At 33.5% G+C, this 14090-nt stretch overlaps 1 protein-coding gene across 1 annotated transcript in view; it reads right to left on the bottom strand.

Annotated features, from left to right (window-relative positions):
- Positions 1–14090, bottom strand: part of PSMD14 (proteasome 26S subunit, non-ATPase 14) — a 105324-nt gene that overhangs the window by 25782 nt on the left and 65452 nt on the right. The window contains exons 6-7 of the mRNA XM_069080334.1: positions 13263–13333; positions 12062–12212 (exon numbers count right to left, since the gene is read on the bottom strand). Coding sequence (XP_068936435.1) covers positions 12062–12212; positions 13263–13333 — 222 coding nt within the window. The remainder of the gene's footprint in view (positions 1–12061; positions 12213–13262; positions 13334–14090) is intronic.

The following is a 14090-nucleotide window of genomic DNA, read 5'->3' as shown; positions in this document are numbered from 1 at the left end:
TAAAAGCATAAATACGGCAAAATAACCTACATTTTAATTTCTGTACATCTTATAATTGCTTTCTGCACTGCAAGAACAAATCGGTTCCTCCTTTAGAGCTTATCAAAATAAATAGACTCATTAATGTCCGGTGCACTAATGAGCAATGGGTGAAGTAGGTGTTAATTATGCCACAGTAAGATTCAAGCAAAAGCCCTGGTGAGCACTTGGAGGTGTGTACAAGCTGAAGGCTTTTCTCTATGTTTGTGTATTTACAGCATGATGCAATAGAATGACAGCAAAGTGGTCACTGCAAAGTTAAGAATGGAAATCTCAGACACAGCAACATGAACAGAGAACCCCCAAGGATTAATTAAAGTACAGGGGGAAAGTCCACTTTTTCTTCAACTCTGAATTTTTTCAACAATTTGACAGTTTCAGAATTTTTCTCTTCTCATAACAGACACACATGTCCATTAATTTAAAGCAGCCTACACGCCTTATTAATACAAACAATTTACCTAAAACAGACTATACAAAATTACCTCTTAATATTGTAAAAATAAAAACCTCCAAGCACAAGAAAGACGAATGTTTTCACGAATATGGTGATAGACCTTTAAAAATGCTTTTCCATGCTGAAGTCAATATACCACACTGAATCTCTATTCACCATCCTGACCATTTAATATTTTCTGGTACAAGTGCCTTGAGACTTTTCAGAGGTCACTGCAACAGTAGACAGCTTATAACAAAACCATTAGCAGTTTGGCTAGCTTAGGGAAACCTCTTACTTTCCTTTTTTGTTTATTATCACTGCATGAATCTGCAGCATATGATAGTTTATAATTTCTCAGGCTTGTTAAATTCATGTTAAAGGTCTGTTTTCTTGTTGAATAAATTTTGTTCATATAATGCTGCCTATTTCATACACTCAGTCTTTAATAGCACCTTTGGTCTATGCGCAACTCACAGATCAAAACAGAGGACTAAAATAGGGGTTGATGATGCTATTTACATGTGTGATTCCTGCTGTCTTCTTGTTAGTAGCTTTAATATAATAGAAGACCTTGTCTGTTTTGTAATTAACACATCTTTACTGGAGAGATATTTGGAAGTGATTGCTGTGAATATACTGGTTAGTAAAATAAACACAATCACACACCACTTTCTGTTATCAGACAAATTTGTGAATTGTACACATTATACTCCAGATCAACAAACTGTGATATAACAGCCAAGTAGAAGACACATATTTATATAACCCTTTATTTTTCTGAAAATATGTATTCACTCTGACCTTGCAAATATAATTAGCTTGTGGGATGTGCGGATTTCAGTACCATGGTTGCTTTACTAATTGCAACTCTTGGAAATAGATACTAAATATTTGGAAGCTGCCAATACAAAATAAAAACTGCATCATTTTGTACATCTGTCTTAGCTTGTAAGAGCTTAATAGTTTGAAAATCAATAACTATGTTCCTTATTTACTCTAAGCATGACCAAGGGTCAAAGACCCAGAATTTGATTTTAGTAATGAGTATGGTTTGAAGAGCCAAAACTGCAATCATTTCCAAATTAAGTTTAAATCCATGATTTTTTGGCTTCACTAATGAACATGCTACAATTCATCCAATATGCTATTTATTCATTTTAAAACTCATGTTCTTTTCATCAGTTGTAGGTTACTCAAAAAGACAAATTTTCAAAAATCCTAACCTATTTTAACAATATATACTTTAATGTAGTTCTATAAAGAACAACCTATATTTAATGTGAATTCTCCTTTTAAAAAAGTCAAGAATAAGGAAAACTGGGTCTTTAAGGCAATCTCCTTCTCCAAACTAGCAGTCCTCTGGATTTTCTTTATGGATGATGGCATGAAGCAGGTGCTGAGGAGTAGGTAAGGGAGCATAAAAGAGAGAACTTTTTGGAAGCCTTTTTTTAAAGTTCTACATGCAGCTCACTGTAAGATCTACTGCAGTTAAGAATTGCAACGTAAACAACAAAAAAGAAAGTTTGGCTTGAGACTGACAAAATTTAAAGAATATGTTGAAATTCCAGAATTTATTTTTTAGATTATGTATTTATAAACAAATGTACTAGTAAACAGTCTGTAAAAGATATTATATGAATATGCCAGGTGTGGAAACAGAGGCAATGTCCCATCTAAAATATCTTTTATCACCTGCAAATGACCTGTTATCAAATGCTTAGTTTGTTTTTAGATTCTTTAAAAATTAAAGGGCAAATGACCTTGGAAGTGCTGATGGGTTTATGACCATTTCGTTATTTATGCTGCTATGCACTGTCAGACATCTTTAAGAGAAGAACATCTCCAGTCCCTTGTAAACCCATAGCATTAAAAATTCAGAGAAATCTTACTTTTGATGCCATTTCCAATGAAAAGCACTAAGAACTGAAACTGACTCATGCCAAGTACATATCACTGAATTGCTGTGATTGGGAGTCTCAAGTTTGCAACATGGAAATTATTTATAAAATGTCAATTTTAGCTCTGGAAAAGAGATTCCTATGAGTATGTACATTTTCTTGCTTTATCCTTGGAGAATTTCTTACTATGGCTAGATCTGTAGTACAACCTCAATATACTGCAAGTAGTGGAGCTGATTGCAGGATAATACATTTATCCTGACAAGTGAGGACATGCATCCTAACTCTAATGGTAAGCCACAAGTTTGGAAGATATATGCCTTAATAAAGACAAAAAGGATTATTGTAAAAATCAGCACGGAAAAGAGTATTTAAACATTTAATAGAGCATCTTTGAAAAAAATCTATTTAATTGACAATTGGCTTAATTTCAGAAAACAAATTTAAGCAACTAACATTTATTGTTTAAATCAGAGAACTGCTCAGTGACTGTGTATGGTGTCCTGATAATCTGGAAAGAGTACTGGACATTGGAGCCAAAATCTATGGATTCAAGTTCTGACTCCAGTACTCACTAGCTGTTCCAAGTCACTGAACCTCTGTGATCCCCAGGTTCCTAATCTACAGATAGGAATAATAATACTTTCATTATCTAAACTCACAAGGTTGTTGTGAGGAAATTGCTTTGTAAACCTTAAACATAAATGTTAGCTACTGTTTTGGTATCGCAAAACTAAGCCTCTGTAGGTTACACTTCAAGAAATAAAACAAGGAATAAAGTTGTAAAGGTATGTAATTCCTTCAAAATTTTTGTATAAAAAAATGTACCTAAGTATTGTTTACACCAGGTTTTCACATCAATTATAAAAAGAATGAATTGGTATGCCTTCGAGTTTTAACGTCTTTATCCCTTCAATACCCCTGGAATCATATGCTCCAAATAAATAATATTAAAGTAACTTGTACAAACCTAGAAGCTGTTAAGGCTGAAATTCTGCTTAGCTAAAGGAGTAGGTATAATTCTCAAAAGATTCTTAATGAAGCAGAACTTTCATGTCCAAGATAGCAATCTCAATCTGACCTACACTATTGTTACCATCTTATGAATATTCAGTGACACCAGTAAAACAGACATGTTAACTCCATGTCATTTTCTTTCTCTCTTTTTCTTTCTTTCTCTCTCTCTCTTTCGCTTTTTGGAGGGCAATTGGGGTTGTGACTTGCCCCAAGTCACATGGCTAGTTTTTGTGTTAAGTGTCTGAGGCCAAATTTGAACTCAGGTCCTCCTAACTCCAGGGCCGGTGCTCTATTCACTGTGCCACCTAAGCGCCCCTCCAAGTCATTCTCTAATGGACTACAACTGGTTCTCCTTTAGCAATCTCAAAACTCAAGAACTGATAATCCTGTGTCAAGGACAGGTTTAAATGCATTAACTACATTTCTCTTGTTAGATCTCATAGGTAAGAAGCTTTTTAATGATTAAAGACCAATCGCTTTGCTAGGGATTATTGTGTAAGTTATTCAGTATTGTTTTCAAATGGTTCAATAGTGTACATAGTATTAAAGCAAGATAAAGGTTATACCAAAACCCTAATACAACAGGTAGTTTCACTATTTTTTTCTTCATACATATGAAAGTCAACCAACATCCATAAAAAAAAAAACAACAATTACAGGTAGCTTTCTAAGGTTTATTTTCCCACCAATTTATCTGTGACTTTTGGCTTTGAAACTATTGAGTTGTCACATATGGACACAGGTCCATATAGGCAAAATAAAATGCACCCTCCTCCCCACCTCTACCTTTTCAGCTTCCTTTTGTGTTCTATCTTCCATCATTAAATTGTAAGCTCCTTGAAGGCAGAGGTTGTCTTTGTTTTTATTTGTATACTCAGCTCTTACCACAGTGCCTGACATATTGTTAAAAGTCACCAGCTCACAAAACCTTTTTGGAGACAGGTAGCACATTTGTTAAGAGTTTGCTATAAAAATGGCTAAACATGCGTTATAATACCCTTCAAACTGGGGAAATTGCAGCATAGACTTAAGTCAGAAGTCTTAAGTTTGAGGCTCTGTTATATTACTAGCTGAGATTTAAACCCCTCAGGGACTCAGTTTCCTCATCTGTAAAACAAACAGTTAGATTAGGTGATATCTAAGGACCTTTCCAAATCTAACATTCTGAGATTTTGTGGTAATGAATATCTAGTTAACTGCTACTTTGAGAAACTGCTGAAAAATGACGAATAGAGATTTCAAAGAATCTGAGAAAGAAATCACCACAATAACCAATCAGGAAACCCCTATTTATTTGGGAATGACAACAATGATAACACATCTAACTCCCAAATCTAAGTTTATTTGTAATGGGGGGAGGGGAAAGTCTTAAAAGTTTATATCGAGCATAAAAGGAAAGAATAACAACAAAACTGAATGTTATAAAATTATAATCACCAAGGTTTGTAAAGAAGAGACATGAGAAGAAAACTTCACTTTCACTTCTTTGAAGAGGTTGGGGTCTATAAGTGTAGAACATTGCATATAACATCCTTTTTCTATATGCTGGTTAATTTTGCTAAACTTTTTTTTTTTTAACATAAGAGATAACTCACTGGGAGGGAGTTGGAGGATACCGTGGGAAATATAGGTGAGGTAAAGACAAAAATATCAAGAATATGTTAAAATAAATTTTAAAAAAGTTTATATTGAGACAATCATGCTCCCCAAATGTCCACTCACCTCAACCATACTAACATATACAGGAAACCAGAAACAATGATTCAGCTCCATATAGATTCAAAGCCAACAAAGAATGACCTAACAACTTTTTCTTCCACAGCTTTTCTAATGATGAAATAGTGAAATAGGTATTACATTGATATAACATAGTTATGAAGCTCATATTTGTAAAATGTCATGAAGATGAAAAATGTGTTATAAAAATTAGAAATCAGTTAGTTAATAAACATTTTAAAAGCACCTAGTATGTGCCAGGCACTGTGCTAAGCGCTGGGGATAAAAAAGAGGCAAAGGACAGTTGCCACCCTCAAGGAGCTGCTCACAATCTCATGGGGAAGACAATTTTCAAAAAAATATGTACAAATAAGCTATTTCACAATAAACAGGAAAAAAATTAAGAGGAGGCACTAGAATTAAAAGGGAACGAGAAAGTCCTCCCTGTCCTTAAATCATTATTAAGGAACACTACTAAAGGACAAAATATAACAGTATTTCTTCTGCTCTACACGCTTTCAGAACTTTTATTATCCCAAAAGCAAAGTTATTATAAACTTATAATAAATTAGTCCAGGGTTTGAGAGACAACTGGGTATAACGGAAAGAATAATGGATCTAGAGTCAGAGGAACTCAAATTGAATCCTGGATGTGCTAGGATTACTTATATATCCATAAACAAGTCACTATGTTTCTGGGCTCAGTTTCTTAATTTATACAATGACTAGATTGCTGCTAATGTCCTTTCCAACTCTAGATCCCAGGATCTGTTTTATGAATCTACTTTTCTGAAACATAGTTATTGGACTAAAAAGAACTGCACAATTAGTGTTTTATTTTTTGTTTTTTATAACTTTAAAAAGAAGATGACTTTTGCATTGCTAGCATGTACAACATTGTCCGATGACAACAGAATAAACATGGCAAATGTTATTATTGAACAGAACTATACAGTGTGGTACAGGTCTTACGATTAACTACATTAGCACAACTGAGTAATATTTTCTTCCCAGTTATCTTGATAGATTAAATCAGTTGGTTACAAGACTTCAATCTGATTATGAGTGAAAATTACGGAGCAAATAAAAAACACAGTAATTAGCCTTGTACAGGAGTTGGAAGGATAAAGCTGGGATTGAAATAGGACTTACATTTTTTCTGTTTCCTCTTGTTTTCCTTCAACCTAGTTAACAATGAGTAAAATGTTTTATGTGATGAAGAATACTAAAACCAGAATAATACAAGGATAATGGTGATTATCAAAGTCTTCTGGAATATTTAGAAGACGTGGAATTTGGAATTAAAATTGTTTATTACTCAATGTATAATGTCTACCAAGAAACTAGTTGACTGAATCCTTATTGACAAATCTATCTAATATCTTGTTTTTTATAAAAGTTTCCCCCTATTGTCAGAAGTAGCTGGTATATCAAAAATGATTTGGATTCAAGAAAATAACTATTCTTATGTTTACTTCTTATTCTTAAAGTTAAATGCTGTGCATGACATAGTTTTTTAATTTGCTAAGAGTCATAATGCAAATGCAAGTCTTTCATTAAATAAACTAAGCTAAGAAAAGGAGTAGGAACTAGTGGTCACTGGCAGACATTAGCTACTTAAGTCAGACTTTGACCATTACATAGTCCTTTTATTTAACAGTATTCCTGAGGGAAATTACCTAGAAATAGTATCTCTAAATTAGGTTGTCTAGGAAATATGAAACAATCCATTTCTATAGTTGATAATTTCACCTAAGAATTTTACATAACTATTCCAAGCTCTAGATATGATAAAATTTTCAGAAAGTCGTTTCCTACATCTGTGTTTTGACCTTGTTCTTGACCATCCTAATTAGTAAGAATTTAAAATATTTAATTTCAAATAAAATAAGAAAGAAATCTTTTTTTTTCTTGGTGATATTTGGAGACGTTAAAAACATCATGCAGTTTTGAATTTCCTTATCCATATTTATTAAACTAAATAAAGGATCTATCTTAAGAAAGGAAGTATCATTCTAGATGTCTTTCTTATGGCTCAGAGAAGTGAGTTATTACAGCACCTTTTCTCTGTCTTTCTCTTTTTCCACACTAGCATCCAATTTCCTGTTCTCCTTTCTCTGAGAATGCTGAAAAGTAACTGATTTTATACTGTGACAGATGCCTGAATTTGTAGTATAAGTGAAATTTTCCTTATTCATAATATCTCCTTTATCTAGAAGACTTTCTCTTACTTTGCTTCAAAGACTCAGCTCTAGTCTCACCTTCTCCGTAAAGCTGTTCCAGACAATACTGTCCTGTGCTGGTCTCTTGATTTCTTCTACATGTATTGTATGCACATACCTGCCACCTTATGACCTCACTATACCACACAGTTTTAGGAGAACATTGACTGGTAATTCTCTCATGGATACTGCATCTTTATATAGCATTAGACTTACTGCAGGAAGAAGTCTCAGAAATACCATTTAGTTAAATTCTCATTTCTCAGATTAAAAAATGGAGTTTTAACTAGCCGTGTAACCCTGGGCAAGTTACTTAACCCCAATTGCCCTCCAAAAGGCAAAAAAAAAAAAAATGGAGTTTTAGAAAGAATAGAAGACTTGACCAAAGTCACACAGATAGGGATAAGCCAAGAACAGATTCTGAATCCATTTCCTAGCATCAAACAGAACACTGCTTCCACCCTATCACAGTTCCTCTCATAAGCTCTTTGTGGAAAGAGCCTCTATAAAAAAAAATTCATCTGATTCTAGAATCCCTCCTATTCTGGAGCTGAGCTCTTCAACCCTACCTTCCCGGAACAAAACCAAAACACAACAACAAAAACATTTGACTGGATTATAATTTAATAAAAAAAAAAAAATCCATCTAGAAAGTTCTCAATACTCAAATGGATCTACAGACTTGATTTCCCATTCACATTAGCTCATCTTGTGTAGTCCTTGTTCAGGTCCTTCCAATAAGTTCACCACAGGAGGTCCACCCAATATGCTGAAGGCTTTCCTCAATTTTCTAGACCTCTAAGGATATTAGTGGATCACTTTGACTGTTCAGCTGTTACTCTCACCCCTCAACCATGTGGCCAGTCTATCTCTTCTTCCTGTCCCATATTTCCCTGATGATATCTTCTATTCCTGTTTGTCACAGTTAAAGTTCTCTGAATGGCAAATTGAAGTCAATATGCCAAAGAAAACCAGGCTACACACACATGGAAATCCCCCTAGATAACAATCTCTCATAAAAATGAGGATTATACTGGGGTTACATGATCACTGGTATTTTAAAATAACTTTTCTTAGACTACAGACATAAACAACAAATTCTGAGGAAGAACTAGTAAGTTTCCTACAGGCAAGAACCTTGTTGGATATATTTTGTAATGGAAGGGATCACAAGAGGCCATCTAGTTACCCCTCATTTTATAGAGGAGGAAACTGAGGTTTAGGGAGATTAAGTGACTTACTCAAGGTAACAAAGGTAATGTCAGAAGTGGGACATTAACCTAGGTCATGTGACTTCAAAGCCTGCACTCTTTGCACTGTACCCCTACTTTCCCTGGACTAAGGAGTAAGCAATATCATACTAAAACTTAATTCACTCTACTAACTGAATGTTCAATCAATAGACTGGGTCAGATCTGTGTGGAAAGTATACAACAGCAACATTTGCAAGCAAGAAGTTGATCTTTCAACTAGAGGAGCAAAGTCAGGTGTCTGAATAGAAACATCTTATAAATAAACTAAGGAAGTAAATACTTTAAAACCCAAGAAACTTAATAGCGTATTTTTTATTATTCAGAGTTTATTAAATGGTAGTTTCTGGCAATAATAACTACTCTATACTAGAATACAAATGCAACTACGTTGACTTGGAATCACTGTAATGTATGTTAGTTACATCAATTGTGTAACATGTGCCTTGCTTCAACTCAGGTATGCTCTTTGTGAATCTTTTTTGCAATTCGGTGTTTGATTCCATCTTCTTTCCCTTGATTTTAGGCTGCTAGTTGGCAAACATCGTGTTTGTCTAAATTAATTTATACAATGCCTAGCTCAAGTATCACTTATAAACAGGCAATTTATACACTCACACTACATGCAGTATGGTAAAGAAAGATGTTAAGATGGGCAGCCAATAACAACCAATTTGTAAAATTACTTTTATTGATAAAATTGAATTCAATATTGAGAATAGTTTTGAATGGGCCTACTAAGATAACCTCTTATGACACTTTCCATTTCCTATATTTCTATGTTTATACAGAAAAGTCCAAAATACTCTAATGATATGAAAAATATTAACAATGAATGACTTAAAAAATGAAGAAATATTAAGATATACTCAGGAGATAAAAGCTAACATCACTTATTTAGTAAAAATATAAAAATGAGATACATAAAATGCTAATAAAAGATATTTCCAAGAGGCTCATGAATCAAGGAAACAGATTAAATTTAAGTAACTTATGTATGGTTTACAATTTCAACTCTTGAGTCAACAATTGCCTTTATGTATGAAAAATACTGGTAAACTTGGGAATTTAAATTCATATAACAAACTATTTGGAGTGACAAGAATATATACACTGGCCATGATTATTACTTATAATCACTGTAATTCCTATAATTTTGAGATAATTCTGAAAGAATTACAAGTTCTAAAATTTATTTAGGCAACCTACAAACAAAGTAGCTGTCTCTGTGTGCCTATACACATACACACATATATGTACACAAATACACATATGTATCATATATGTATGTATATGGGACTAGATGCTTTGGTGGGATATGAAACATAAATCTAAATGTTAAAGTAAAACAAATTATGTGAGTTATCTGTGTTAGATATCTATACAGACTTTGTTCAAATATCTTCCCATAGCAAACACTAAACCTAGATTATGCAATTTCTTCACAAAATAATTCAAGATGTTAGACATAAAAGCTATTATAAAATGTTCAACATGGCTATCTCAGAATGTGACATAACCTTACTGCATTTATTAATATTTCTGTATTTCTTTTACAAAATCAATATGAATGAGTAAGTCATATAAATATAAATCAATATTCAATAAACTACAGTAATATATTTTAGTCATTTTTTTAATCCTCAGGACTGCAACATGTGCCATGTTAAAAGAAACTATATGATCAAACATATAAAATATGTCAAACCATTTTTGTGTAAGACTATTTTAAGACTGTTTTCTTTCACTATATTTAAGTTCATTTTTTTTTTCCTTTTCAAAGTAACCCCTTCTCATTGAGTCAAGCTTCCATGGAAATTCAATCTATTACTTTCTAACCAATACTACAAAATAGACAGCTACTTGCACTTAAAATGAGGTCCCAATGATCACTCATCACTTAAACATTATGGCAGGAAAAATTTGAAAGTGATATTTAATATAACAATCTAAAGATTATTGGCTATTTTAAAAGGATGAGGACAATAGTTCTGATGGTATTCGCTGGAACAAAACAAGGAGCACTTCATATAAGGGATGAGAATTAAAATTTTGTGGTGGGATAACATAAATTAATTTAAAAAATACAAGCAAAAGTCAATCAATGCCTTTAATTTCTTTTCCCCCTGTACACCAGCTAAATTACCACATATAGTCAAAGGAATTAAATGAGTTAAAATATTTTTATCTACCAAAGTGTCAGATGCTATTTATTTTGAATTCCCTTATGTGCTAGTTTCTTTTATTTCTTTTGTGGGCAGCTTCTTTCTATCCTGAAAAGCTAAATCAAGACTAATAAGATCATGATTTAGGAAAGACCCCAATTTTGAGCCATCATAATGATATGTCATCAGAAATGGCTGGACTATAAATTCATGACAGATAAGCACTCTGAAGTAACAGTAATATTGTTTGTCTGAGCTAGTGAACAGATATAAATTTAATCTGCAGTACTATTATAATACAGGTCTGATATATTGCAAGTCAATATTTATTTTACGTACCATAAAAAAGTATTTACAAAATCGCATAAAAAGATTTCATAAATATATTGTGATTTTAACGATTATTCTGCACTACAATGGAAGTACATGCTCAAACAAGACACCTCAGCAGTATTTTAAAGCAGTAACCACCTAGCCAATTTCTGTACGTTCTGTAGTTTTTCTAATCCACTCTCCCTGTGGTTGAGCAAAATCGAATTGCCTCTCACATTTGCAGACAGCTCTGTGAAGGTGATAATAGAGCTGCTCCCTGCTGTCATGAGGCAGGAAATAGGAAAATGGCATATGGGGCTAGAAAGAAAGAAATAAAAAAAAAGAACTAAACAAGAACAAAAGAGATTTCAACAAAGGACAACTATAACCCAATATGCTTTGCAAGTTAATCTCTTTTCAGAATCATTTAACATACTTAATCATTCATCTGTGTCCTCACTCAAAAATGTGAATGGTTGAAACCCAGTCTTTGGGGCAAGTTTTCATTGTCTAAAACATTTGGAACACACAACGCCAGAAAGTGTCGTGTGCAACATCTGCAAAACAAAGCCTTGTAACTAGCTGTTAAAGTGCTGTACTCAGCCCTACTTACTATTCATAAATGTAGTTTGTTTAAACTATTTGTCAAAATATTAATAAAACATTTTGAGTCTGGGGCTATCACTCCTAAATGATCTTCCAAACCATTAAGGGGTTAAAAACACTTAAATGTTTTTTAAAAGTCACTTAAATGGCAGCTAACTGAATCTGGAACAATCACAAAATTTAAAAATTTTGATAATGATTTTCTTAATATAGGAGAATGTTATAGATTTTCATAATTTGTTTATTAATTTCAATTATGGACTGAATCTATTATGAATAAAGAAACATTTTAATCTATAATCAAATAAAGAGGCCACTGAGATGCTGTACTAAAAAAGACAGGACCTAGATATAGACCCACCAACATCTCACATACCCAAAGAAAAACAAACTCTACCTTTCCTTTGACACTCTGAATGGGATCCACTACGACTGCTACGGCTCTTTCCGACAAGGCTTCAAAGCTCTGCTGAGTATTGATATCCACACCAGACAGCCAACAGCCAAAGCCAGGATGACTGTGATACCAACCAACAACCATCTCAGGCCTGAAACAAAGAGGGCATTCAGGGACTCCTAATGGAAGTAGTAAAACATTTATGATATGAAAAGAAATACTACACTAACAGGGTATAAATTAAGAAGAGATAAAAAACGTACAGGTGTGAAAAAGCACCATTAGAAACACTGAAATTATTCACCATATTATCTTGAAAACATGGAAATGAATCAGTGTGACAAAGGAGTGCTATCATTAAGAGACGCACATTAGCAGTGGTGGGTGAGGCTCGCAGTTTTTCACCCTGTTGCCACACTTTCCTGGAGACAGTTTTTACCTTTCAGTATTCAAGTAAACATCGACTCTTTAACTCCTTAACTCTGGGAGTTGCCTTCTCCAGGCATAAAGTCCATCAAGAACAACGGACACTGGGATCCACTGTCATGAAAGTATTAAATATCAATTAAACCAGCAGTAGAACTAGGAACTCAGTCAAAAAGCAATTTGCACTGTTCTGTTCAGCTGCTGAGCCTTTTGTTAACATGAATTTTGAAGTTTTTTCCACAGTAAAAGAATCTGAGCAAAAAAAAAAAAATGACAACTGTTGAGAGGTTTAGCTTGAAATTACCGAAATTGGTAGACTAAGATTATGTTTTACTTCTTTTCCTGTCTTTACACCTAAATGGTAATTCACATGCCTATAGATTTAAATATTCAAAATACAAATATACTAGTAACTATCAAAACATGTGGAAAACACAAGCCTTTTCATTTCTAAGTGACTAGATAGTAAGTCCATATGCTGAAGACAGGGGAGCTATAGACCAGGCTGACTACATGAGAGGCAAGAATTTTAATGTGAGGCAATTTGCTGGCTGGCAAGTTTCTATGATTTCTGTAAATCATGGAGGGAAAAGATAACTAGGTAGGTGATGCACTACAGTCATACTGATAATACTTTTATGTCAAGGAAATTTTTTCAGTGATAATATCCATAAATATACATAACTCTGAGGTGTGTATCTGAAAAACCAAACAGTTTATATAGCATATGAAATGTTTTCAACTACTTATTTATGTGTTGATTTGAAACCCTTACCTTCCCGTCTGCTTCAGCATATCCAACATTTTGGCTTGGAATACTGGATCGACTGCCTCTACACTGACACCCTGGTTTAGAAAGATGATTAGCTTTAGCACATAAGGAACTTTGGGGGGGGAAACAAACAAACAAAAAACCTCATCATGCAAGGTGACTTAACAGTTTCAAAGAAATAACTACGGAATCTCTTTTTTTTCTTGAGACAATTTAATCTCCTTAAAAATCCAGTTATTTTACATAAAATAATCCTTTGAATCGGTGAGCCTTAAAATCAGTTCACTTGACACTGATATACTAATTTCTGTCAATTACACTTCAAATGTCCCCCAAACTCTTCATAGTTAACGACTGAGGAAGATTTGATCCACTTTTTATACTTTATAACCAAATAACTATAAAATTATTTTAATTTCTGGGTGGATCAATGGCTCATCCTGTGCCAACTGTGCTTCCATCACTCAATAAATAAGCATTTGTTAACTCTTTACTACTCCATGAAGAAGGTCCTAAATGACCTCTAAGTTCTCCTTCCAGCTTTACATGTGGGATCTATAATCTTAGGACTAGCTTGATCAAGTTACATTTTCAATAGGCAGGTAAATATTGTATATTTATTCAGCTAGCATAAACATATCCTAAATATTTTCCTCATAAAAGAAAAAACCCCATTTTTCAGTGATGAAAATCCATGATCATACAACTCTGAGGGAATAATCAATTTGGTAGTTTCAGGTGTTTTGTTCTTGGTAGTTAATTTATTAAAACACATTATTGTTATTTTGTCTTCTAAACAGGTCTGAAGAAATATACAACTTGAGCACTGGC

This window comes from Petaurus breviceps, unplaced genomic scaffold (genome assembly GCF_028583685.1).
Source record: "Petaurus breviceps papuanus isolate PSGF00001 unplaced genomic scaffold, PetGlider_PUasm1.0 91133, whole genome shotgun sequence".
Taxonomy (NCBI): domain Eukaryota; kingdom Metazoa; phylum Chordata; class Mammalia; order Diprotodontia; family Petauridae; genus Petaurus; species Petaurus breviceps.
Note: the sequence above shows the minus strand (reverse complement) of the source record. Positions and strands in the feature narration are given on the sequence as shown.